Consider the following 27,439-nt stretch of genomic DNA (forward strand, 5'->3'; position numbering starts at 1 on the left):
CATCACATCATCTGCACTGCTGCACACACCCTCACTGCCTTTCAATAAAGAACACACAGAAAAGACAGCGGTGCGAGCAATGACAAAGGCTTTATTAAAAAATAAACTATCTAGATTAAATAAATACATTTAGAGACAACAATAGAGAAGTTAAATTTTACAACATAGCTTCCCAAAAAAAGGGGAAAGCCATAGAGGGTAATGCTTGATGATTATACACATTAGTATAACAAACTATACATTTTTTAACAGAGAAACAATTTTGAATCTCAAATCTATAGAAAACAGCATGGGCTTTTAAAAGTATTTATATACATTATTTTCAGTGTTTGGCTTTAACAGTTGTGCTCTGTATGTACAGGATTAACGAGAATAATGGCCAAATTGTGCCAGTGGTGTGACATTGCCCAAGTCCATGTCCTCTTTAGTTTGGAACAAGAGGGAGTTTTCCTCACTGCTGAAGAGATTCCTGCCACCTACTGGTGACACTTGTACTTTTTATGTTTTTTTTGATTTTTTTTAATGGGCTGTCTGGCAAAATACAGAGACTATTCAAACAGATAAATAAATAAAATTCACAGATTTAAACTCTCATGTGCAGGGATATTCTTATTTACCATACAAATTCTGAAAGATCGATGGAATGCTTAATGCATAACTTATTGTGGCAGTGTTGCCACAAATTTTCAAATAAAGTCCAATTTCCAAACACAGGCAGGTAAAAGCACAATACAGCGCAGTTTGATTTGCGGCAGCACATCACTTTCATGTCTTTCTTTGCACATGTGAGGGGATCCATAATTCACTGCAACAGACTTCTTGCGCTTGCTTCTAGTTCAGATTAGATCCACAAAACAGGGTCACAAATACCATGTCTCTAAATAGCAATTCGGTTATTGATAACCCTTGTTTTTTTCGGATGCACAGCATGTGAGTGGCCTGTGTTTTATAGTTTGCTGCCTTTCCCTGAGATTCAGTCGTGAGACAGGACAGGAGTGTCCGCCCCTGCCACAGACAAAGAGCGACATGACCCAGTCTCTGAAGTCCTTCCCTCCGGTGTCCCTCTATTGTGTCTGCGACACTAAGTGTGCGTTGGCCCCAGTCTGATTCCCACGCAAAGAGTATCGCTCTGATCCAGACCCGGAGAACCCACTCTGGTTGGAGGAGGAGCGGCGCTGGAAAAGGTAGAACCGCAGGCAAAGGAAAAACCCTGCAAGAAAAAGAGGAGTTTGACCTTCTCCAAAAACTGCACATCTTTTCATTCTTCATTAAAGTCAAAGGCACATACATAGTCTTTCAAGTTTTTCAGACTTTCTCAAAAGCTACATTTGCTCCAAACGTTTTGTGTTAAGCTACAATATTAATTACGTTAAGCTGAATGGCACACTGGGACACTTTTCTATTCATTCCTCAGTAATGTGAATTTTGTTTAGTCATGTAGAAATGTACAGTACATTACAAGATTGACATGCTTGTCTTCAGCAGGAGAGTCCTGCTCTACAGTGTACAGGGTGTGATGTAATGTATGCTGACAGTCCAGAGCTGCACGTACCCTGGAGGGAGTTAACGATGCAGAACAAGAACTGAACAGGCACGGTCAAGGGTCCGAAGTTAAAGAAGGCCAGGCCCCATGTGATCCCGAACAAGCAGTTCATTCCCCAGATGCTGATGAGCATAATGTGCTTATCCTTCCAGGGCCCTCTGTCCTGAATATTGATGACCAAGCACACCAGCATGGCCAAATTGAAAAAGAAGATTACTGAGAAGACGCCGATGTTTGTAATGTAGTGCACCAGGTCTTCTGTAATCCAGCACCTGATCAACAGCGAGAACAAACCATGAGTGCATTACACTGACAGACAGACAGCCTGCACCAACACATTCCAGAGACCACTGACAGGGAAACTGCCTCCCCCAGTGCAGACTGAGAAACCTTTCTATTCCTTTCTACTGGGTTTCCACATCCTGCAGAGAGCAAAGCTCAGTTGCACTCCCATGGCGAGATTGTCACAAGCCAATTTTCATCGGGCAGGACACACCCTGTTCTTTGGTCACATGAACTTCACCACAAGCCTGTAATAGCTCCCCACTGTTACTACACAAACCAGAGTGAACTCCAGCACACAAATGAAGACTTGCTCTAACAGATGCTTTTTTCTGTGCAGTGCAGATACAGTCTTTCAAGATAGTTTTCATTCACGTGCTGCTTTACTTACATTGAGGCCTCCGTGTTTTCCTCCGATATGATGCGGAGCTCTCCGTAGAAATTACCACTCAATAAAACCACGGCCACCACAATTAGCGGTAAGCCTAGGAAACACAATCCAAATGTATTTATGTGCAACACACCACCACAATGCATACTACCAACAAATTAGAAATTATGCTTTTTTGGACCCAAAAAACCTAAACAGATATCCCTGACCACTTCTAGAATTACTAGAATATATGGGAAGGCCCATTCAATATTTATTGTCAACACACACCCCCTTTCAAAACCACCACTGCTACACTTACCATAGCCCAAAAGGCAGAGTTTTGCAATGTAGTGTGGTATATAGGATGCCATCGGTTTGTACACCAGCCTGAAGGCATTGAAGGCCTCATTCCCCATCCACATGAAGGAGCAGAGCAATGAGTAATGCAGTAGGACAGCCAAAAACCTGCACAGGTGTGGCTCCTTCAGAGAGGCCAGAATCCCATTGAAGAAGAAGGAGAGGCTGAGCAGAAGCAGGGCCACGGTGAGGTTACAATGCACAGGGGTGCACTCCGAGCTGGAATTTCTTCTGCTGTAAGGAAAGCACTTTGGATTAGACTGATGGAAACTGCTCCACCCACGACTCTGAGGGAGATGGGCGTTTGAGTTCTGCAGTCTCAATCAATAAGCACCTTCACTAGATAGAACTACTTAGTAATATTATTATTAACACTGACAAAGGCAGAACTGGAAATATACAGTATATACTAGAAGCAACCAAACAAAAGGCCTAGGCCAAACCTTAGCTAGGTTGCGAAGGGGCTGCATTTGCCATTTTCTGGGAACAGTAGAAAATGAAAAGGTACCGTTGTCGTGTGAAGAGCACCAGGAGGCAGATGCAGCTGATGGCAGAGAGCATACAGCCCAGAGACGTGATGAAAGTCAAGGCTGTCAGGTATCGAACAGGTTTCTGCTCCAGTTGCTGTAAATAAGCAAATGAAACGTAATGAAACTAAATGTCCGTCCGGCTTTCTGACGCTTTTTAAAGAAGAATAAACAAATCAGTTACTTTCAAACAAGGTTTTCGATATGTAATGTTTAGTGTAATGTTTATTAACATTAAGGTTTCGATGTTGGTTAGTTAATGAGTTATTGTTCCACAAAATTATCTAAGACCATACAGACCAGCAGAACTGCGAAGTAGGTGAGGTGATTGCAAAGACATTCAGTTTCCTCTTCTGATACATCATTCGTTTTACATCCAGAATTATTCCAAGACATTCCTGTTATCACAGCAATACATATTTGTGTCACATTACTATTTTTATTATTAATATGAATTACATCTTTATCAAATACAGTGAGGGAAAAAAGTATTTGATCCCCTGTTGATTTTGTACGTTTGCCCACTGACAAAGAAATGATCAGTCTATAAATTTAATGGTAGGTGTATTTTAACAGTGAGGGACAGAATAACAACAAAAAAATCCAGAAAAACACATTTCAAAAAAAGTTATAAATTGATTTGCATGTTAATGAGGAAAATAAGTATTTGACCCCTTCGACTTAGTACTTGGTGGCAAAACCCTTGTTGGCAATCACAGAGGTCAGACGTTTCTTGTAGTTGGCCACCAGGTTTGCACACATCTCAGGAGGGATTTTGTCCCACTCCTCTTTGGAGATCCTCTCCAAGTCATTAAGGTTTCGAGGTTGACGTTTGGCAACTCGAACCTTCAGCTCCCTCCACAGATTTTCTATGGGATTAAGGTCTGGAGACTGGCTAGGCCACTCCAGGACCTTAATGTGCTTCTTCTTGAGCCACTCCTTTGTTGCCTTGGCTGTGCGTTTTGGGTCATTGTCATGCTGGAATACCCATCCACGACCCATTTTCAATGCCCTGGCTGAGGGAAGGAGGTTCTCACCCAAGATTTGACGGTACATGGCCCCATCCATCATCCCTTTGATGCGGTGCAGTTGTCCTGTCCCCTTAGCAGAAAAACACCCCCAAAGCATAATGTTTCCACCTCCATGTTTGACGGTGGGGATGGTGTTCTTGGGGTCATTCCTCCTCCTCCAAACACGGCGAGTTGAGTTGATGCCAAAGAGCTCCATTTTGGTCTCATCTGACCACAACATTTTCACCCAGTTCTCCTCTGAATCATTCAGATGTTCATTGGCAAACCTTGCGGGCGCTGCAGGATTTCAGTCCTTCACGGCGTAGTGTGTTACCAATTGTTTTCTTGGTGACTATGGTCCCAGCTGCCTTGAGATCATTGACAAGATCCTCCCGTGTAGTTCAGGGCTGATTCCTCACCGTTCTCATGATCATTGAAACTCCACGAGGTGAGATCTTGCATGGAGCCCCAGACCGAGGGAGACTGACAGTTATTTTGTGTTTCTTCCATTTGCGAATAATCGCACCAACTGTTGTCACCTTCTCACCAAGCTGCTGGCGATGGTCTTGTAGCCCATTCCAGCCTTCTATAGGTCTACAATCTTGTCCCTGACATCCTTGGACAGCTCTTGGGTCTTGGCCAAGGTGGAGGGATTGGAATCTGATTGATGGATTGCTTCTGTGGACAGGTGTCTTTTATACAGGTAACGAGCTGAGATTAGGAGCTCTCCCTTTAAGAGAGTGCTCCTAATCTCAGCTTGTTACCTGTATAAAAGACACCTGGGAGCCAGAAATCTTGCTGATTGATAGGGGATCAAATACTTATTTCCCTCATTAACATGCAAATCAATGTATAACTTTTTTGAAATGCGTTTTTCTGGATTTTTTGTTGTTATTCTGTCTCTCACTGTTAAAATACACCTACCATTAAAATTATAGACTGATCATTTCTTTGTCAGTGGGCAAACATACAAAATCAGCAGGGGATCACATACTTTTTTCTCTCACTGTATGTTAATGTATAATACATTCCATTACATTACTTTACATTCTAAAATACATTTGATCAAATGGTATCTTCAATTACACAAAATTAAAACTTTTATTTTAAATACCTTTTGTTGTATCCCAGAAAACGCACTGTCTTGTCATGGTTTTCTAAAAACATACAAAAAATACAATTTAAATAAACCAGTAGAGGGCTCTGTGGTGCCATGTGCAGCTGTGAATATTGAAAAGTGGCTTCTGATGAGAACACAAGATCACACAGAAACCTTTATTGCTCATAAAGGCCTTTGATATATAGAGCATTACAAGATCAAAACATGTAACCACTTTATGACCACATTGAGAAGCAGAGCATCCTGCAATCAAAACTGTTTTTAAATGGCTTTGCAAGGATACGCACAGTAGCCCGTGAGCGGCACAGTCAATCCAAGAATGTCACCTATGGGAGCTGTAAATGACAGGATTAATGTCTATAGTAAAATTAGGAGAGAGGTGGAAAACACTCTACTGTGTGTATTGTTGTTATTCATTTTGTTCAGTAGTATTAGTTGTAACAGCAGTAGCAACAATATTACTACTACTACTTGTAATAATAATTTAAATGTAATTTGATTGTGGAGGGTGAGACAGTGACAAGTCCTAAGATCACAGTTCCTCCGTGCAATCTGACTCCATGCCTTCAATGACTCCAGCGTTTGTCTTCGGAGGAGACCTCATCACATCGTGGCTGCGGCATGTTGGTGGCGGCGGTCTGAACACTCACGAGCAAGGGCTCCTGGTGGTGAAAGGTGATGGCAACAGGGTCTGGCAGCTCAGTGATGACCTCATTCTGCACAGTGATACCCATGACCTCACGGTTGAGAATCACACTATGGTCCATGGCCTGTATACAATACACAACGCATGCAAATATATTGAATGTGCAGGATCCTTATGCAAACGTATTTAAAACCAACTGGAACTGTTGCTTTCTCTTTCATACTTTACTGACTTACATCCTTACTTACTATGTGTCACCCTTCAATATGTGAATCAACAACGTTAAGAAAACTACTACAAGAAAAGGGCGTAATGGATGTTTTGTTTCTTAATTCGGTTTATAAATACAGAATCTGCAACAATTCTATTCCCTGAATTCAGGTGTTGCTACACTACAGGGAACAGAGTTGTGCCCAGCTGCTGTTCCCTCACCCTCCCTCCATCCCTCAGAAGGAAACTGTATGCCAGCCTTTGGGAACTCTAAGCCAAAGCTAGCAATAGCAGATCTAGCAATCTAGCAATCAAGATCAGATGGCTCTCACCCTTGCTAGGCACCTGCACTCAGAGGTACCATTCATTTATTAGGAAAAAATACAAAATATAACAGACTGTTTTACCTGGAACAGACTGAAGTTTCTGTAGTAGGTGATGATCACTTTGGCAGAGCTTCTAGCTTTTGAAGCTAGCAGAGTGGGGGGGATTCGGACTGAAGGGGACTTTGCGGAGGGCACATCTCGCGGAGCCTTGATCATGGAACAGGTCAGACAGAGAGAGAGAGGGAAGGGAGAGAGACAAGGAAGGGAGAGAACCCAGATAGGAAAGACAATTAAATTACTTAAATATAAGTGCTGTGTGCTCAAACATTTACTGATGCAATCTAAACTCATTGTTACCTCATAGTTTCATCACAATAAGTAGAAATTACTTTTAAGCCCAAAAGTTTTTTCCACTGATGTAACACCGGGGTGTCTTTTATGCACTAAAGGGCATTGCAATACTTTCATATTATGGAAATTATTTGCATGCTAACGCAAAAGATCAACAACTCCCTCAGGTTCTAAAAGGTGTTGACCACAAGCTCAAACAGCAAATGAGCATGCAATACATTCAAAAACAGCAAAGGGATCTTGTGCAAAAGTTATGTACAGTTGCATTACCCAGGTTTGGTGGAGCTGATATTTATCAGCATCGATACCTACAGCATTCAAGCATTTCCTGCTTTAAGCTCCCACCCCAGTGATGAATACGGTTATCCCTCCTTGCTGATTATTAAAATAATAATATTCACAAATCATGCTAAGCTGATCATACTCAGAGTGTGGGATTACACTAACTAAACAGAGTAGTAGTCAGTTATTAAAAATGAGATGTTTATTATTCACTCTTTTGTCAGCAGTGTGACAGAAAAGAGAATGAAAAGACCTGTTCTTACAAACATGGAGGTGCTGTAGCCTTTAAATCCTGCCTCTATGTTCAGGACTGTAGCTTTTGCACACTGCAAGTCCACGCTGCCATTGACATTTGCCCTCATCAGCGTCTCCTCTATTCTGCAGTGCGGACACACACACAAACATGAGAGATTCAGTTCCGTTTAGCAGCTGCACTCATCCCCAATGCACAGTTACTGGAGTTTTAAATGCGTTTAGATCTACAAGACATGGAGAAGGACGTGGTCTTCATCCCTATTGAGCTGTCAATAACTTTTCCAGCTCAATTAGCAATGCAATCGGTGTGGATGTGTCTTAACTGCCCTGCAGATATCAGCTGTACATCCTGATCACTTCCTTACTGTTTTAATCTGCTATGCACTGCTTACAAGGACATTAAAATAAGTGGTTCGAACATAAAAAAAGCAATCAGAAACTGACAATAATCTCACGCTGGTATACAGTTTTGAAAATATTATTAGAATTTCTAAAAACTGCCCCTACTTCAGCTTCCTCTTTCCACAAACCTCAGCATCTCACTTGGGCTGCCTCATATCAAAACTTTGCATATAGCCACACCTTCCTATGTATCTATTCACACCCCAAACATTTACTTCCTTTGATAAATGTGCAAAATATGATACCACTTAGTTATCTGTAGGAGCTTATGTTAGACTGCACTGAACCGACACCAACAGGGCTAGAGCAGCAGGAGAAATATTGGTGTTTTCCATGCTGTTTGTGTGGGTATCTAAATATCTATGAAGAAGTTTGCAAAGTAAAAACATATATAAAAGTCTAAATACGAAAGCAGAATCAATAATTAATTAATACATTGAAAATGTCATCACTTACACATCAACACGGTTTGATCTCTCCGCGGTTACTTTACGTGCCTCTTCACATAAGTCCTTCACTACAGTAAACCAAAAAAACACACATTCAGTCCAAACTCATGCAAATGCAGTCGATGGGGTGGGTGTATTTTACTCAATGTAAAGGTAAAAATAAAAAATCCCTTACCACAACTAGAAGATTCTCCAAGAAACGTATAAGAATCCACAAGTTTCTCTGTTATAAGGTCTCCACGAATTCTTCCATTAAAAATGCCAAAACCTGTACTAGGATTTGGGCCTCCTTTATCCGTCAGGCCAGTGTAGCAGGTGGGTTGTAAACCAGGGGATGCACACAGTGTATATGTCCAATTGTCGTACTTAACCTGTAACAAGTCCAGAAACCCATCCCAGGTGACACTGAAAGACGTCTGTGTAGACTGGTTTGGGTGAAGTTCAATGTTTGACTCATTTTTGCAGACCATCGAGATTGTGGCAATGACAGTCAGAGTTGTCTCGTTGGTGCTGATGTAGAGAGTGTCGCCGCCGGTGCTCACATTGAACTGAAGAGTCAGAGGGTTGCTGCCGTGCTTCCAGTTTCCGGTAAAGTTGAAGTCCCTCTCGCTGAAACCTGTTAGAACAAACCATGGGAGAGCGTGTGTGTAGGTGTGTGTTGCTTATGGAGAGCATGTGTGAAGATGTATGTTGCTCGTATGGAAAGCATGTGTGTTGCTTGTATGGCAACATTCGTGAAGGTATGTGCTATTTTTTGGGAGAAGTGTTTAGGTGTGTTTGCTTGGTTGAATAGTCATAGGTCCCCTCTATGTTGAGAGAATGTTAAATTGTCCCCCCTAATAATGTATGCCAGAGGTGTACCCCCTTGCTCGATAAGAATATTGATGCTCCCCCTCACCCACCCACCCAAAACCAAACGTATGCCACTGCTTGTATATGAGTAAAGTATGTTACTGGTTAACAATTATAGATTATTATTATAGATGTACACTGTTGTATGTTTTTGGTGTTTAATTGTGTCACAATGTAAGCTGAAAACTAATTTCCATTATTTAATGGACAATAACGTATTATTATTGTTATTATTTACTTACCGTGCACAATGCATGCTGAGAGTACTATGATAAGACTTTGCAGGTCTGCCGTCTTCACACCACGCATAATTGGTTCTCTAACTGCTGTGGAGGAAAAACATCAGGAGATGAAGAGCTGTATGATGCCCTTCCTCGGATTTCGTTCGTGTTACGCAGATGACTGCAATTCTGCGCGGATCTGCGCTGCTCCACCAATGACATCGCTCGGATTCTGCAAATCTGCGCAGAACTGCGGGAAATGTGCGCTACAAAGAATGCGACATCAGTTCTAAGAGCGAACAAGCGTCATGCGTTCTTATCTTCAACAATACACCATTCTCCCAGCTCAGAGATGTAAGGAGTGCTTCAGTCTACACACGAAACCTCTCGGTTTTATTTCAATTATTCACTTTTTTATGGGACTGACTTGTGACAGTAACCTGTTAATTACTGACACCTGATCCCCCCCCCTCCCGTTTTTTTCTTCTAAAATCAACAAATCAAGTGAGACTGGGTCGATTGGACATGTAGTAACTGCAAATATCTACACAAAAATATATTTCATACTCGTTTTCATAATGATTTAAAAAAGAAAACACTCACCTGCTTTGTCTAGAGTGCAATCAATGGACGTCGTGTCGGTTTACCTGGGGAAGGACAGTGGCCTTTGTTATGCTTTGTAGGTGCATTTGAGCGCAATTAATAGGTATTCTCACACAAAGTCAACACACCGCAGCACAATGTGCGCCTGCGTCAATGTGCGCGGCTGTGCGGGTGTGACTGCGCTCAGCTGCTGCTCGGCTGGAGTCCCGGGCGGAGCTGTGTCCGTGTGAGTACTCTTACAGTCCAGCTCGTAACATGTCCGTCTGTGTGTGCGACCCGACCGCACCGAGCCTGCTTCGTGTACAGTGTGTGTGTGTCAATGTAACGTGTAGCTATCACCTCCACTTCGTATAGTGTGCCTGCGGATAAAGGCAAAACTCTGACCAGCTCCTAAAAGATGATCTGTTCAGATAGTTCTTATTTTTCTAAGATTACATTTGTTCCCAATCCTGAATGTATCGGCTACATTGCGCAAATGTGCCTTTAAAGGATTATGTGTTTTATTGATTTAATCCACCCAATGTGCAGTGCACACAGCTCATGCACCGTGCTGGCTTTGCAAGCTACGCAACCATATATGCCTGTACACATGCCATAAATATCATCCAGACGTCTCCATGCTTTACCTATTCGTGTAAATATGAATAACTGCAATTATACTGTATGTTTAGGCTACAGCCGCTTTGACAGCAGCGTCACTCGATGCAGAGATGCATCAGTTATTGAAAACCTGATATGTCCGCATGTCGATTACAAATTGCAATCATTAGATACAGGTTAGATACACATTAAATACACATTCAATCTGCAGTGAGTGCGTTACTGGACGGGCTTCTAGGGTACAGATGCACTAAGAAAGGAGACTTACGGGTTTCTAGGCTGTATCTGGATGTGAGTGACAGTGAAGCTCAACTCGTGAACTGCTGTAATGCTGATATATTTGAACAACAATGTCTGCTAACCTAATATACACGGATACTGGCCGGCATTACCTTTGCCCTTATGTTGGATATACCCGTCTGCAATAAGCCACTGGTGAGGGCATTTTCTCATTTTAAAATGGAAAGGAACACAGCCCACCTTTCTGTTACGTGTAAAACTGTACACCTTTTACGAATAAATACGTAAAAAAGCAAAACCCAAAGGAACACTGACACAGTACTGAACAAAACATAGTGTAAAACAGGGGCGGTTGGAGACTTCAGGGTTTAGGGGGCTAGGAAACACTGTCTAGGATCGATGGAGCTGACGGTGTTTTGCGGAGCTGCTTCTTCATTCTTGGATTATTTTGTCGTGGGTCCAGCGCCGCCACTGATATAAAATGACATTCAATAACAACATATTTTCTAACTGTGCACGAACAATAGGCAACATGTGTTTCGTTCCCGCCCTGCACACAGAGCCGCGACCTGCCAACCCGAGCTGCGCCTGTGCGAGAGCGAGCCGCGAGACGGCGGTTCTGCGGCGCAAATGCTCAGATTGAATACCGCGATATTCAGCGGCGCGATTTCCATTCTCAGACATGCGCAGATGCGTCTGCTTCTAGTTCTTAGTTTTAAATTAATTTAATCCCGACCCTAGATGAAACATCATGATACGGAACACCGGTTGCACTCTTCCGTTTTCAAAACGTCAAACGTCAAAACGCTCAGTTTTGAGCAGCAAGGCGTGAGACCCGTGCAGCCCCAGTGCGCCGGACCAGAGAGCCGAGCGGTTAGGACGTGCGACCTACCTGTGCCCTGCTTGTCAGCGCCTCATCGAGGAAATCATATGATGGTTTTGAACTGGTATCAAGGATATTCCATACACAATTGCAAAAATAATTGTATTGTAATAAACAAAAGTGGAAATGCATGAAAAAAACATCATAGGACATTTATTTATTAATGTATTTGTTTTTTCAACGTGCATAATGTAGCGATCTGGGACTTTATGGACTATTGTTATTAATAAAGTACGTAGTCTAAAGAGAAGCACAGATTAGTAGAATTAGCAGGATTATAGCAGGGCAACAACCTGAAGGTATTCTATGTGTATATGAGTTTATATGGCTGAAAATCTGAAAAAAGTGCATACACTATTCCAATTAAAAAGTATCTAGTTTGGTGATTTGGTTCATTTTTACATTATTCCATCATCTTCAAGTTTTTCCTAAAATGTCTGCAAGGTTTCCCCTTGAAGTGAAATTAGATGTGAATTTATAATTTGTCAAATGAAATGGATACATTTTCAGTTTGTATTGTGCAATATTTTGTGTCTGGTGTTTTTAAAAAAAAGTATATTGCATTCGCACTTTGTCAATCACTATTATCGTAAGAACTGATGATGTCATTAGGTTATTAGTTCCTGAAAATGTAAACCTCGTCGCAGACACTGGTTTCCACTGAATACATATAGCCAGTATTATAGTGGTTTGACATTGGTTTGCATATTTCTAATGCTATGAGTTATAGGTTGAATTCTTAGTTTCGCCATTTAAGTGAAACGTGAATGCCTGTGTCTGCAGCCCACACACCAACAAATGATTCAGCAAAACAGTACATGGTTAGGGTAAAAGGTTACCCCAATACTCCGTCAAATCCCATGTAGTACAATTTTTTTGGTTCCTCAGTCTCTCTCTTGCGTATTGTAATATGCTTTATTCATGCTGATGCTGAAGCAGACACACCACAGCAGGAAGAAGGAACCACATACATACATGAGGCCCGTCTACATTCAGAGCCCTACATCTCACGACATTTCAGTGTTGAAAGAGAGAAGGGATGCATATGATAGTGTTGATGTTGGTGGTTACTATTAACAATATAAATATCTGTGGGGTTTACAATTAATAGCATTTTAAATGTCTTACATATTTGATATATAGTTACCACTAATGCAATACATGTCCATTCTGTATTTTTACTACATTATAGCCCTTTTTCCCATAAGGATGACATTATTTTGCAGTCATTTTCTTTTTGAATGAAGGAATATCTGAGTATACAGAAGCAAAATAATTTATCTGAAATAGAATTCTCTCAACACAAATTATGATCTGTATTTTACAATTCCATTTCATGTGTTCTGTTAACCCATACCACTATTCAGGAAGATATTAACAACCTTCCTCTTTATTTCTTAAGCAACATTTAAATGCGTAATTGTAGTGTAATAGTATCCACAATTAATCTTAACATTAATGTATATGTGTCTGACATTACATTAATCTAAGGATAAAGCTAAACGAATAAAAGATAATGCTTTCATAGATACAATTGGCCTACCATAACCAAATGATCAAAATGGTCATCCTCATCCCTTTATGCTGGACATAATATCCCCTTCGGATCAGATGTTGTTATTGCAGATCAATGTAAGCCAGGTACCAGAACTCAGAGACACAAAATGTCACTCCTACTGTAATTTCCTCAGGTTGCGACACTGACTCCCTTGGTGAATTCCTCTAACAAAAAAAAAAACCTCACATATTCAGACCTTCCCCATTATACTGGCAAGTCTAGACAGGCATTCAAATAGGCAGCTAGGGGGTTTGGTATCATAGAGACTGACAGAGAAAGACAAAACTATACAATGGTGCAAAACTGTTCAAGAGCGAAAGAAAATAAAATCAGGTTTGTATTTCTTTCTACCATTTTTTTTAAAGAGCAATGGCAAATTTGTACCGCCTTTTCTCATACGATAGACAAAAGGGTCATCTAAATTGAACAGATGTCTAGTTCACTGTATGGTAGATTTTGTGTTTGGGGTGAATAATAATATTCAATGAGAATAAAAATGAGTCAATATTTTCTTTGTTTACTTCCAGTAGCTGTAAATTGGGTGCGGTTCATTGTTGACTGTGAATGATGTACAACCATATAACTCAGTCTTGCTTCAGTCATTTTTTTACAACCCTATAAACTTGTCTGGAGCTTCAGTCACAGACCATTAGTACGTTCCAGATCAGCAACAGTACAGTACTTCCATTAACACGATGCTTTTCCAGTTTTTACTCTATTAAAATGTTCTAGAATTAGCCATTTATATCCAATGAATGTGGTACAGTAATGATTAGTTCCCAATTACCAGTCACAAATTGGCAATTTACACTTCCATATCAGCAAGTCTGATATATTTAATAGTTTATGTAGCTGAAAATCTGCACAACAGCACAAATACTAGTTAACTGCTAACTATTTTAAAAAGACATTTCAGCAAAGGCTCTTAATACCAAAATATTTTGAATTTGCATATCTAGAACCTTAAAAAGGAAAGACAGTTATCTCTTGCTGTAACTTTGCCTGCATCACCACTGCTTTGTGAAAGTCTATGTTTGCAGCCTGTGGCCAAGCCAACAGACACTAGCCCTAACGCATCGTGACCTGCCACATCTCTTCAGATCAAGGTTTACTCTGCTAAAACTTATGGGCAATGAGAAATAACTCTGCGTAAACCCCTGAGTATGTGCTGGACTATTATATGAGTCTTAAGGAATGCTTTAACCTTGGGCCGGATTAAATCAAGCCATTGACCCACCCGCTAATAGAAAACTACAGAACTATATTCAGTTGCGGCTGCATTTTTAGTAAGATGTCACTTTCTTCTAATCATAAATGTAACCATTATGATGTACAGGTTTGTAGTTTGCTATTAGCGGGTGGGTCAAAGTTTTGATTTAATCTGACCCCTTGTCTCTTTCATTCCTGGTTCTGTCAGATACTCTAGCACAATGTTTTTGTGGAAGAAGACTGAATGAGAGGCTTCATTTAAAACCAGTAAGAGGATCAGTGAAGATAATGGGATGTTATCTCCAGTCCCCAATGTGAATCTGACTGAATTTTGTTTACTTTTAATCCTTGTCTCTATCAAGGGGGCAAAAACATTGGGGTTGATTGGACAAGTAATGAAGTTCAGTATCCCTAAGTGGTATTAATTATTGTTGAGTACCAGGACTAGTCATATATGAGTCAGGACACACATGAGAATGCAAATCTACCCCCTGGAGCCTTCATGAACACATGCAAAATTACTTTATCACCCCCACACACATGTTCTAGCTGTCTAAACATCAAGGTCAGACGGGGCACACCTAAAATAGACATTATTGTGGACTCATTCAAATCTAAATGTATAAGAAAAAACAACAATTAATCACTGAACTGAAGTATTCAGTGAATTGGTCAATAGCCTACATTAAAGGGTAAAAACGATAAAAACAATATTTCCAGTCATCTACTTCCACTGTACATGATTGTTATTCTGCTCCAATTTTTGTTTTTTTACATGTCACAGTCCACATAAAAAAAGAAAACAGTAATATCAGTTTTTATAATAGACTTTTGTAGCATTACAAAAATAAACACTGAAACAAGCTCTACCTCTTTTCTAGCAAGCACAGAGGCATGTTAATTATGCAATGAGGCTGCCTAACACAAACGAATTTTACACTGCATTCCCTGTGTATGTGCTCATTTATTTCAACACCGCCTCTTAAATAAGAGCAGACTCTATGTGCAGAGCAAAGGACAAAATTAATTTCACTCATATATATTGATGTCTTGTACAGGGTAATGCTGCGATGTCATGAAAGCAATTGTGCTGATATTTCCAAAGGTTGAAATGTGTAGGGCTCAGCACTAGCCTCAGGTACTGACTGTAGGAGTTTATGTTTTATAAACTGGACCATGGTGCCATGAACGTCGTAGAAAAACAACTTTAAAAGGACATAACTTTCCACGAAGTTCCCAGATTCTCGACTTGTACTTGTGTAGTTCATGCCTTTTTAATCTTAAAATGCACACAGCCATACTATAGCCAAAACAAAGCCCAATTTTTCGTTCTGTATTTTCCATGCATGGTACTAATAGCAGCAGACTTTTGCATGTGTGTCTGTGCCAAGCCCTGCACACTGCCAAGGCCAAGCTACCTGATAACAGATGGTGTTTGTATCTGCAGTGTTCTTGTGTTGCATGGAACATTATCTCTGTCGATCAAGTTTGCTAATTTTGCTACAGCAGGACTTCCCCCATTATTTAATGAAGTATAACTGCATTGGATTGATTAGCATGTTGGTTAAACTGGGGGAGCAGATGTATACAAGGACTGAGAAATAAGTGACAAAGTGACTAATATTGAGATGTCCGTGCTTACACATCAATTTCCAGTTCTCCTTCAGCTGAGGTTAACCTGCTGTAGCAGTGTTGACACTCAGGCTGCTTCTCATTCCTGAGCTCCCTATGTTAGCCAGAAATTAAAGTTCATGCCCTCTGGTTTTTATAATACGGAGGTTGACTCATTTACCTTTCTCTCAGTGTTGACAATACAGTGTTAGTAAAGATGTAGAATCATGGATTTGGTTACTTATTTATTTTTAATTACACAATCTCAAAGTATCACTTTCAGTTATATCTACTGCTTTTAGACCTATGAGTCACAAAATAGCCCCAAATGAGGTATACATGTTGGAGACACAAATTGATAAAGATAACCTGCAGCCCTTGTTATAAACCATGTGGGTTGTCTTATTGTTAATATCTGAAATGTTAGAGCATTGCCATTGCATGGTGTATAAAACAGAGCTACCAGCTATAGACTGATGCAGACACAGATGTGGACATTTGTCAGACTTTGAAGAGGCCGCTTTATTTTGGCAGGCATGTACAGATCTGTCTGCCTTCTTAGCACCTGTCAGTGTGCAGGGACAGCAGCCAGATGTGGCCACTTCTCTTATTTTGCCTATATGCAGTGGGGGAAAAAGTATTTGATCCCCTGCTGATTTTGTACGTTTTCCCACTGACAAAGAAATGATCAGTCTTTAATTTTAATGGTAGTTGTATTTTAGCAGTGAGAGACAGAATAACAACAACAACAACAACAACAACAACAACAACAACAATCAAGAAAAATGCATTTAAAAATAAGTTATAAATTGATTTGCATGTTAATGAGAGAAATAAGTATTTGACCCCTTCGACTTAGTACTTGGTGGCAAAACCCTTGTTGGCAATCACAGAGGTCAGACGTTTCTTGTAGTTGGCCACCAGGTTTGCATTCATCTCAGGAGGGATTTTGTCCCACTCCTCTTTGCAGATCCTCTCCAAGTCATTAAGGTTTCGAGGCTGATGTTTGGGAACTCGAACCTTCAGCTCCCTCCACAGATGTTCTATGGGATTAAGGTGTGGAGACTGGCTAGGCCACTCCAGGACCTTAATGTGCTTCTTATTGAGCCACTCCTTTGTTGCCTTGGCTGTGGGTTTTGGGTCATTGTCATGCTGGAATACCCATCCACGACCCATTTTCAATGCCCTGGCTGAGGGAAGGAGGTTCTCACCCAAGATTTGACGGTACATGGCCCCGTTCATCAACCCTTTGATGCAATGCAGTTGTCCTGTCCCCTTAGCAGACAAACACCCCCAAAGCATAACGTTCCACCTCCATGTTTGACGGTGGGGATGGTCTTCTTGGGGTCATTCCTCCTCCTCCAAACACGGCGAGTTGAGTTGATGCCAAAGAGCTTGATTTTGGTCTCATCTGAGACCACTTTCACCCAGTTCTCCTCTGAATCATTCAGATGTTAATTGGCGAACTTCAGACGGGCATGTACATGTGCTTTCTTGAGCAGGGGGACCTTGCGGGCGCTGCAGGATTTCAGTCCTTCACGGCATAGTGTGTTACCAGTTGTTTTCTTGGTGACTATGGTCCCAGCTGCCTTGAGATCATTAACAAGATCCTCCCATGTAGTTCTGGGCTGATTCCTCACCGTTCTCATGATCATTGAAACTCCACAAGGTGAGATCTTGCATGGAGCCCCAGACCGAGGGAGACTGACAGTTATTTTGTGTTTCTTCCATTTGCGAATAATCGCACCAACTGTTGTCACCTTCTCACCAAGCTGATTGACAATGGTCTTGTAGCCCATTCCAGCCTTGTGTAGGTCTACAATCTTGTCCCTGACATCCTTGGACAGCTCTTTGGTCTTGGTCATGGTGGAGAGTTTGGAATCTGATTGATTGATTGCTTCTGTGGACAGGTGTCTTTTATACAGGTAACGAGCTGAGATTAGGAGCATTCCCTTTAAGAGAGTGCTCCTAATCTCAGCTCGTTACCTGTATAAAAGACACCTGGGAGCCAGAAATCTTGCTGATTGATAGGGGATCAAATACTTATTCCCCTCATTAACATGCAAATCAATTTATAACTTTTTTGAAATGCGTTTTTCTGGATTTTTTTGCTGTTATTCTGTCTCTCACTGTTAAAATAAACCTACCATTAAAATTATAGACTGATAATTTCTTTGTCAGTGGGCAAACGTACAAAATCAGCAGGGGATCAAATACTTTTTTCCCTCACTGTGTGTATATATATATATATATATATATATATATATATATGTGTATCTTCCTCAGAAGCCCATCCTTGACATACTGAACACTTTTAACCTGGAACATTTTTATAGAGCATATTAGCAACTGAGCGAAGGATCTATTACAATTTAGCTCATGCAATTCATGTTTGTGTTTGTGTTCCTTCTTTAAGGCATATAAGTGAGTAAGGGTGAGAGACTTAACCAAATCATTCTTGAAACAGGAAAACCATGAAAAGCAGAAAATGTCTCAGATCCTGAAAGTGTTTGCTCTGCAAGTAGAAGGCACTGAGACCTTGCACAGAAAAGTATTTATCTCCTAGTTAAAGATCCATTGACATGTCCTTGAGTATGTTTCTATTACTATAACCAATCAGTACCGCAATAGTGACATAATCAGGATCAAGGAAACAAAACCATTTTTAACATTTATGTTGAACTTCAGTTATCAGAATAATGTTACAAGAAACACACGCAGCTACACGTTGTTTTAAAACTGCGTTAATATTGGTTCAATTATTGTGCAGGGTCTTGGTTGATTGCAATCTGAAATAATTTGTATCTGCTAAGTTCTGTATACTGTATATTCCAATAACTTGCTTACATTAATAAATTCCTCTTTGAAAAGTGTAACATGGTGACAGCATAGTTCAAGTCAGTTGACATGACTTAAAGCAGTCTCAAGAACTACCAAAAAAGCTGCTGTATCAAAGTATTTAGCCGGTCTTTGATAACCACATACCACATACTGTGCATATGTTCCCAGGCCTATGGATAACAGTAATTTTCTAATTTGCATGCATTTCAAAACCACTGGCACACCACAAAGTAAATATGAAATAAAATAAAACAGAAACAAAAACTCACCATCTTATATATATTTTTCTCATTGCAGTTAATTAATTAATTAATTAATTAATTCTCTTTATATTAAAACACGGGAACACAAGATAAATCATCACTAAAGGCAGAAATAGCTGTGTTGAAATGATTAAATGTATCTGCCTCTTCTTCTGTCTTCTGGTATTTTAATACAAGACATATTATAATAAAGCTTATTGTTTAATATCAAACTTGGTGCTAACTGGTAGATTTTTTTTTTTGAGTAACTGTTATACTTTATATAAAAAAACTTTATATAAAAAGTATTTATATTGTTGATATAGCACACATAAATAAATTAACCACTTATAATTTGTAATTTACAGCATGATTAATTCTTAAGGGACCATTAAACTAATTATTACCAATATGTGGAACTGTATACATCTTCTACTAAGCTGACGGATCTTCAGACACTTAAGAAAAGTACTTGAAACAAAACAAAACGGCAGAGACAGAAGAAATCCTGTACGGGACTACAGTTAAAATATGTGACAGGATTACATTGTCACCCCTCTGTGTTATACATTTTTTTCTTAGGAAATAATTAACCAAATGAAAGACAAAGTGAAGCTTGTCCTACCTTTAGTTAAGTTCCTTATCACTACTTTGTGTGCTGCTCAGTGCTCAGAGCTGATTGCCACTCAGGAAGTGGCAGGGAACCTTAAAAGACTTGATCGACGCTGGCAGCTGCTTTGCTTAGAGGCTGACATTCAGATAGTCAGGTTTACTGGCTGTCTGAAACATATTCAGAGAAAGAGAGAGAGAGTTTGTGTATGTCAGCGTGTGTGTGTGTGTGTGTGTGTGAGAGAGAGAGAGAGAGACAAAGAGAGAGAAATAGAGAGGAGAGTCGTTTTATGTGAAAGAAACATTATTTTGTGATTCCCACTAACCCCAGCAAGTTTAAGAGTTACTCACATGAAAAGTCCTGTCCAAAACCACCTCTTTTCAAGCATTTCTAAAAAATCTTCCTAGACAAAAAAAATCTATCCTGTGGCTGGTGTGGCACAATCACATGACAGCATTTTCTTTTCCTCTAGAATGACTACTCCAATACCAGGGTATTCATGCGTTTGAATATTTGCATGAGAGAGAATGAGTCTGTGTGTGTGTGTGTGTGTGCCCCCGCGCGCACGCATAAATGAAAAGAGGAGAAATGAACAAGGAACAAAGCAAGGGTGTGAGAGAATAATAGGTAACCATAGCGCTGCTCTCAGATAGCTCAGTGTTTGCATTTCAGAGCTTTCATTGCTGGGTCAGCACTGGCAATAGCTGAGTGTATGTTCAGAAACTTGAAGTGCTGAGCTGCAGGGTGTTCAACAACTTCATGTTGGAATTCTGGGCTACAGTTTGTCCAGTATCTCCAATTTTAGAGTTCTGGGCTGCAGCATGTCCACTAACTCTAACTCTAACACTAACTAGTGTGGCCGTGCTCTGCAGGAAGTGTCTTCAGTAGCTAAGTGGTTCACAGGCTGGGCAGTGCTGTGTTTCAGTAACTTAATGGTTCCCCTGGGTCAAGTAATTTCCAGCAGTTAATGTTCAGTGGTATGTTGTATATTGGTGTTAATAAAATCAAATAAAAAATTCTACTCTGATGTATAGGAACCCTTTTCTTTGGCAATATGTAATATAAACTCCCTTTCTTGATAATAAAAAATTAAAAAATTGGCTACACGCGTTATCTTCCTTGTCAAGCTTTCAACAGAACAATAGCTGTACTTGTTCTATTCAAAGTTATCACTGTTTCCGCATTTCCACTATCGTGTTGGACTGTATAGTTGTTTACAGTCTGAAATATATCTCCTCCCAATGTTCTTGCTAAAGCCCCCCCACCCTTTTCCATTGAGGAACTTAACAATGTGTAATATTAAAAAAAATATGTAATTTATTTCACTTACACTATACAACATTGTTAGTTATGGAAAGGAATGTTTGCATTTCAGTAAGGCTGCTTATAAATGCACAGTGCACAAATATGTAAAACACTTGACTGTGGTTTTTGGTGACATTGCATAGTATGTGGGTCTGGTAGACCTTGTTTGCTGAATCTCCCCACACTTCAGTATGTGCTTGTTATCTGAGTGAGTCTGCACATTTATTGTAAAATAGAGAAAATAATTTTGATTGTGGGTTACTGGATCGACAATCTTGTTAATGTTTAGCTGTGTCTGTCACAGAAGTGTGTATGTCCCTCTACTCTGACTATTACTGAAGATCAAATGTATGTAAGTGCAGGTCCTTATATTTTACTACCCAGTAATTTAACAGAAGTGCTGCTCTTTATTATGGCAAAGAAGCAAAGGCCAGTCATGTCCCTCATATACAACGATGTGGGCGTTGGGGGAGGACCCAGTTTAATATTATGACTTATTTTATTTCAAAGGCTTGGAAAGGTGTCTGAAGCATAGCTACACCACATTAGGACGTTTTTTTTTTAATCTTGTCTGTGAAAAGGAAGCCAGACTGCTTAGGCAATTATAGTGAGACAGAGAAGCACAGAACATGCCAGGGGTTGAAAAGTAGTCTAATGTCCACACACACACACACACACACACACACATACACAACAACAACAACAACAACAACAAGGAGGGCAGGGACTCTGCTGTTTCTGAAGTCAAAACAGCAGAGTCCCTGACCTCCTTCCGGTGCTTACTCAAGACACATCTTCTCAGACAGTGCTTGTAATTTAATCATTTACTCTCCAGTACGATTGCACTTTTACAACGTTTTTCCATACTACTTGCCTTGCATTACTAGTACTCGTATTGTTTATTTTTATATCCTCTACGCTCCCTTTCCCCTGGCCCTTGACTGTGACCTAACATCTTGTCTGCACTTATCAGCTTTTACAATCTAGGATTTATTATGCCATGAATTGCACTGTATTATTGCACTTTGTATTGCTCTTATATTTTGTCACTTATTTTTATATATGTCGCCCTGTACTAGGGCATCTGCTAAGAAATACAAAATAATAATAATAACAACTGGAACAGCAAGCAAACAAAGAAAACCTTACCAGAATAAAAAGAAAAGATGATTAATGCTGTTTGGGATGATGACCTCCCCACCCCCAAGGTATGTGATGACTGTAAGATAGTCTTTTCAAAGCTCTTATCACATGGTGACGAGATTTACCTGATAGCAGATGTGCCTTGATAAAGCTTTGTTGAATTTGCTTCTAGAGCAGTGTTTTGTTCCACCGAAAAGAAGCATTCTTTATTTACGTAAAGACTTTTTATCTTCCACCACTCTGCTAATGCTGTGTGAACCCAGAGACACAGATCCTGGCAATGCACTGTCATTGCCCAGTAGGATGCTGCATGTAAAACCACCATACTTGGAGTACACTGTTTTTTGTTTGTTTTTTGGCCTGCCAGTGCTGTCTGCCTCCTGGCTGCAGTTTCAACCTGCTCATCCCCTGTCCCTCATGGTCAACGGAGCATGACAGAGCAAAGGAGATTGATATCAGGTACTTAACAGCCAGCCAAAAAAGGAAGTCTGGAGCTACAACATTGTGCTTAACCTCTGGAAATACTTCGTATCCCTGTATTTGAGTTTTTTGTGTAATGGGGGCAAAAAGGAGTATGTTTTATTCATGGTTGCAAAACTCAGTGGGTACTAACCAGCACTGTCAAATATAAATAGGGTTTTTATCACTTGTCACACTGTGCTGCTGACACTATGAGTCTCCACATTCAGAAATGGTGTAAAATTAAAGTATAGCACTCAAAGCCCAAATTCTGTTTGGTTTCCTGTTTCTTTTCCAATTAATTTAAAAAATGTTACAACTGACTATGTCTAAATACCTCTCTGTCTCACACACACAGACGCACACACACACACACACACACACACACACACATTCCTTTTGTTTCTTCCCTACATATCTTTGGCTCTACATGCCCTCTTCTCTCTGTCTTTCTCTTTCATAAAGTCTGTAATTTGCTACCAATGGTGCCCCAGGTGCAACTGAAAGGAAATGAATAAAAGTATAGACAAAGAAAAGAGAACAGAGGGATAGCTGGCACTGTTTCATTGAAAAGCCTGGCAGCTGTGTTTTTCAGAAGCTAGATGAGAGAGTTTGGTTTACACACTCTTGTTATAAGCAAGCTAAACTATTCTGCTTGGCCATTCAGCTACATTTCATGTCAAACACAATAATGGATCACTTACAAAGTTCCTACTATATAGGTGACAATTCACAGACTTCAGAAGAAAGACAGAACTGGTTAGACTGATAGTGCCTAGGAGAGATCATTTGCTCAGATAGACAGATCAACATACTTACAAGAGCAAGACAAGAGCACAATGATCAGGAGGGAAGGACCGCAGCAGCAGCTCAAATAGATGCTATATGTGGGGACTAGTGTTTTGAATGGTCAGAGTCTTGGGAAACAGAACAGGCAGAGATGATCATACTTGTCATTGTCTGAGCTTCCGTGCAGGAAACTCATCTGCTCCATTTTATATGCCTGTATTATCAGTTATCATTATCAAGAAATTCTGCCTCTAACAAATTTGTAAACATTCATCTCCAGATTCAGATTTTACTGTAAATTGACTGCATAGTGAAAATCCACCAATTGTGAGTCTAAGATCTAGATGGAAAAAATAATGTTATAGTAATTAAAACAAAGGCTGAGCTCTAAAGCAGAGAGCACCAGTGGAGGAGATGTGGGCAGTGAAGGAGGGCCCAGTTGAATATTATGACTTATTTTGTATATCATACAGTACTGTAATACAGTGAAGCAATATATGGTCACTTACCTATTCTCATTTCGGAATACTCTAATTAGTGATGCCACAGTTGATTACATTGCTACAACGTTGTGGCAACATTGTGTGTTAGCAGGGCTGTTGGGTTTAATTTTGTTCCTCAACACTTGCAATTTGACTGAATCGGGTACCATAACAGTGACCAAGCCAATGTCTGTGACGGCTAGTATTTGCTGTGCTCATTATGTTGTACTTGTTGTACCCTCTCCTGGCTCTTCATCCTCCTCTAGTCTAATGCATCACTCTGTCTGCCTTTACACGGGGTGCATTCACGACGTGCAGACTCTTCCTCATTCTGCACAGAATATGACCATATATTTATCACAATGGTTCCTGCTCAGTTATTACTAAGCACATTATTTATGGATTGAGCACTTTAATACATTATATACTTTATTTTGCTACTGAAGCCCTAGCCAGTAGTGGGTGTTTTGTTTTTACAGTTTTTCCTCGATTGCTTGAGCACATTTCTCTGAACAGAATTAACTTCAAAACAATTATCACACGCTCCAAACTGAAAGACGTTTGGCCAAAAAGACACAAATCCTTTGCAAAATGCACTCAGACTCTCAAAAAAAATCTAATCAATCCAACAAAACAGTATAATTTGTCATCTAATGAAAAGTTATTTCCATCAGTCATTTCACAATGGCACAATAAACACTAATTATGAGAATTGATATGACATGGTCAACCCTGTACATGGTCTATTTGTCTTCTTCTGCTTGTTTGTAAGTGTAAATGGTCAGTAAACATTTCACCCCAGAGTGAGCTGTACTCATGTTCTCTGACTCATATCAAGAAGACCAGAGTAGAAACAATTTACTCAACAGCAAAAGATTTTACAGTTTTTTACAATTGGTTACACGCATGTCTCAATACTGAGTTCACTTTTTCAAAACTCTTTACACAGTTCTCTTTACCAACATTCAGTTTGAAACAACAGCTAATCTCACATCCAAACTGCACTAAAACTACCAAAACACTTTGTACATCTCTCAAAATCATCTAATTCTATCATAACACTAGAGCAAAAGTTCTAGCCCAACAAGAACACTTTGTCACTCATAACACAATGGCTTAAAAAACACTAACAAGTAGCATTACAAGATGTATCATTTTGTCTTTGAAGTATATTTGATATTTTACATAAACCCACATTCCTTTACTACAGTTTTCTTTAATCGCTTTGGTACTATTATCGGTAGTATGTGGTGATTTTTCAAAACTTTCATTACATCTAGGAGAGACATCTGCTCATGTGGACAGAAATCATGAACGTTCCACCTCCAAGCAGAGAATTCCTCGACTGCATTGAGAAAAGGAGAGTATGGTGGGAGACATTGCATCACCATTCAATACCCAGATGGGAGTGGTGGAGAGCAACATTGTCCCATATGATGAAGAAGCAGAACATGTCAGGTCTCACCAGCCCTCTCTCGTCTGGTGGAACCACTCTCTGGTGCATCAAGAACTGTAAGGAGACGTTCTGTATTGTATGTGCTAGTTGTAGGGATGTGGTAAAGAACCCCACCACTGGAGAGAGCGGCACACATTGCACAGTCACTTCTGCCCTCTTACCAGTGGGGTTCCTCCCTCAACTCCTTACATTTGAAAGGTTGAAGGCAGCTCCACTCACATACATTGCAGTAATGTATGGGGAGTTACTTTGCCCAGCCTCTCATGGAAAGGCCATGATTGACAAAATGGTTGAAATTTGTGGCAAAATGTAATCTGAAACAGTAGCTCTTTGTATTCCCCTTTGAGCTACTCCACCACCACACATCTGGTCCCCTCTTCCTTTATGTGCAGCTCTACCTCTCCTTTGTCCTTGCCCTTGTGTATGTACTTGTCCTTGCCCTCAGCCTCTTACTTGGTCCATCTTTGCAATCAGCTCAAAGGTGTCCTTGTTTATGAATGAATAAGGACTGCTTGCTGAATGAACAATTGTGCAAAGAAGTTTTGCACATGTGCTAAAGATGTTCACATTCTTGGGAGTAATTTGTTGTTGATGTGACCAAATGTTTTAATTTTGTTTCACATGATTTACTCAACTGAGTTTTGCATTTTCTGTAGAGAGTTGTGTTTACTGTTCTGCAAAATTGTGCTAGCATTTGCATTGTGAGTGAAAGCAATGAGAAATTACTTTGTGTTTTGCAAAAGAAGAATGCTGTTGTGATCATTAGGTTTTAATGGATATCAAGTGGACCCCAGTTTCATTAAAAGTTTCTTAGCAATCAAGAAAAACTGTAATCAAATGTAACAGATACTGTAAGAAAAATGTAATAAATGTCATGAAATCAATGTTGAGCCCACACTACACTACTGTAGTGTGTCAATTCTGTCTTCTGCATTTGTCCTCATCATCAGTTCTTATCCACATCACAATAAATATCTTCATTACTCATACAGTGCGTGAAGAATCTTCTGGAATGGCAAATCCAAGCCTGATATTGGTCAGCAGTGATGTCATCACATGCCTCTTCCATGACCTGAAGGAGGGTGACATAGACCTTCCACCACTATGCTGAAAATAATTCCTCAATAGGGTTGAGGAAAGGAGAGTATGGGGGCAGGTATAGGGTCAGGAATTGGGGATTTGGCACAAAACCATTCCTGAACCACCTCTGCATGGTGGAACCTAACATTGTCCCACACAATGACATAGGTGACCTCTTCACCTTGCCACACCGGCTCAATGTTATTGAGGAACTCAATGAGGTGTGCAGCATTGTAGGACCCAAGAAAGGTCCCATGTCCTACCACCCCATCTTCCGATATAGCTGCACACATCGAGATGTTTCCCCAATGTCGTCCAGGCACTTGGACTGTTGCCTGTGTGCCGATGATATTGCGCTCACAGCTCAAGATTACAGCCTGCTTCATCAACAAAGGCTCCATCATCCTCTAAAAAAGATTGTTGTTACAGTACATATTTTCAATTACAAGAGGCTACTGTCATAGCAAATAGCATGTGCATCAAACAGTAATGGTAGTCTTACAGTATATAGTACCTCAACATACTCAGCCCGTAGCTGTTTCACCAGGTCGTTGTTTCTCTCAAAAGGTACCAGGTAAATATGTTTCATAGCTACCTGGTGCCTCTTCAAAATGTGGGCAATAGTTAGTAGACTGATGGAGGCCACATTAGCAAAGGTATCATTGTTATCCACAATGTCTTGCCATATTTCTGTCAGCTGAATGTCATTAAGGGCCCTCACCATTTCTACCACTGCCAACTCCTGCTGTCGGTTAGCAAACGCCCACTACCACCAGCAGCATTGTGTGAGTTTACATGACTTACTATGTCAGTTCAGGTTAAAGCATATTGCATATCTTGCAAACCTGTTCTCATGATTGAATTGACAGTAGATCTTTTCAGATTAGGGTTAACTAATCTGGCAGCCTCATGATAAGGCCTCTATTGACCACATGGTCAACCACAATTGCCCAGACTTCATGAGACACGACAGTTCTCTGCCCTCTGCCTCCCCCTCTTGCCCTCCTCTCTGACAGGGGCCCTGTCCGCCTCTCGGACTGTGTCTGTCATGGTCCCCTATCACTCCCCCTCTATCCCCACTAGGGGCCGCCATTTCCCTGCCTTCTCCCTGCTCTCGTCACT

At 40.3% G+C, this 27,439-nt stretch overlaps 1 protein-coding gene and 1 long non-coding RNA gene across 8 annotated transcripts; one reads left to right on the forward strand and one right to left on the reverse strand.

Moving 5' to 3' along the window:
* Positions 1-71: 71 nt before the first annotated feature.
* Positions 72-20,157, reverse strand: LOC136758905 (adhesion G-protein coupled receptor G5). Of its 7 annotated transcripts, none has more exons than XM_066713660.1 (16): positions 19,954-20,157; positions 19,619-19,773; positions 9,810-9,853; positions 9,228-9,311; positions 8,309-8,749; positions 8,141-8,201; positions 7,291-7,405; positions 6,476-6,601; positions 5,863-5,982; positions 5,207-5,249; positions 3,383-3,480; positions 3,064-3,179; positions 2,518-2,786; positions 2,217-2,310; positions 1,553-1,815; positions 72-1,210 (listed from the first exon to the last, which is right to left on the reverse strand). In XM_066713660.1, exons 4-16 carry the CDS (start codon positions 9,292-9,294, stop codon positions 1,065-1,067), a joined length of 1,959 nt encoding a protein of 652 aa, XP_066569757.1. In that variant the 5' UTR covers positions 9,295-9,311; positions 9,810-9,853; positions 19,619-19,773; positions 19,954-20,157; the 3' UTR covers positions 72-1,064. The 7 variants fall into 7 exon arrangements, with proteins under 7 accessions (XP_066569757.1, XP_066569751.1, XP_066569754.1 ...); XM_066713654.1 differs by having other exon boundaries at positions 2,518-2,789; positions 19,619-19,769; positions 19,954-20,156; XM_066713657.1 differs by having other exon boundaries at positions 2,518-2,789; positions 9,228-9,308; positions 19,954-20,156.
* LOC136758907 (uncharacterized) lies at positions 9,954-26,195 on the forward strand. The gene is made up of 4 exons (XR_010819997.1): positions 9,954-10,035; positions 21,988-22,116; positions 22,419-22,510; positions 25,062-26,195. It is a non-coding gene; the product is annotated as an uncharacterized LOC136758907 (long non-coding RNA).
* The last annotated feature ends 1,244 nt before the right edge of the window (positions 26,196-27,439 follow it).

The sequence above is a fragment of the Amia ocellicauda genome, chromosome 9, assembly GCF_036373705.1.
Source record: "Amia ocellicauda isolate fAmiCal2 chromosome 9, fAmiCal2.hap1, whole genome shotgun sequence".
Classification (NCBI taxonomy): Eukaryota; Metazoa; Chordata; class Actinopteri; order Amiiformes; family Amiidae; genus Amia; species Amia ocellicauda.

Bases quoted from the DNA above. Each gene is read 5' to 3' on its own strand.
- LOC136758905 (XM_066713654.1), bottom strand. From the start codon at position 9,294: ATGCGTGGTGTGAAGACGGCAGACCTGCAAAGTCTTATCATAGTACTC. The intron at 8,750-9,227 runs GTAAGTAAATAA...TTGTTCTAACAG, and splicing joins CTCAGCATGCATTGTGCACG to GTTTCAGCGAGAGGGACTTC. The intron at 6,602-7,290 runs GTAAGAACAGGT...TCCATGATCAAG, and splicing joins GCTACAGCACCTCCATGTTT to GCTCCGCGAGATGTGCCCTC.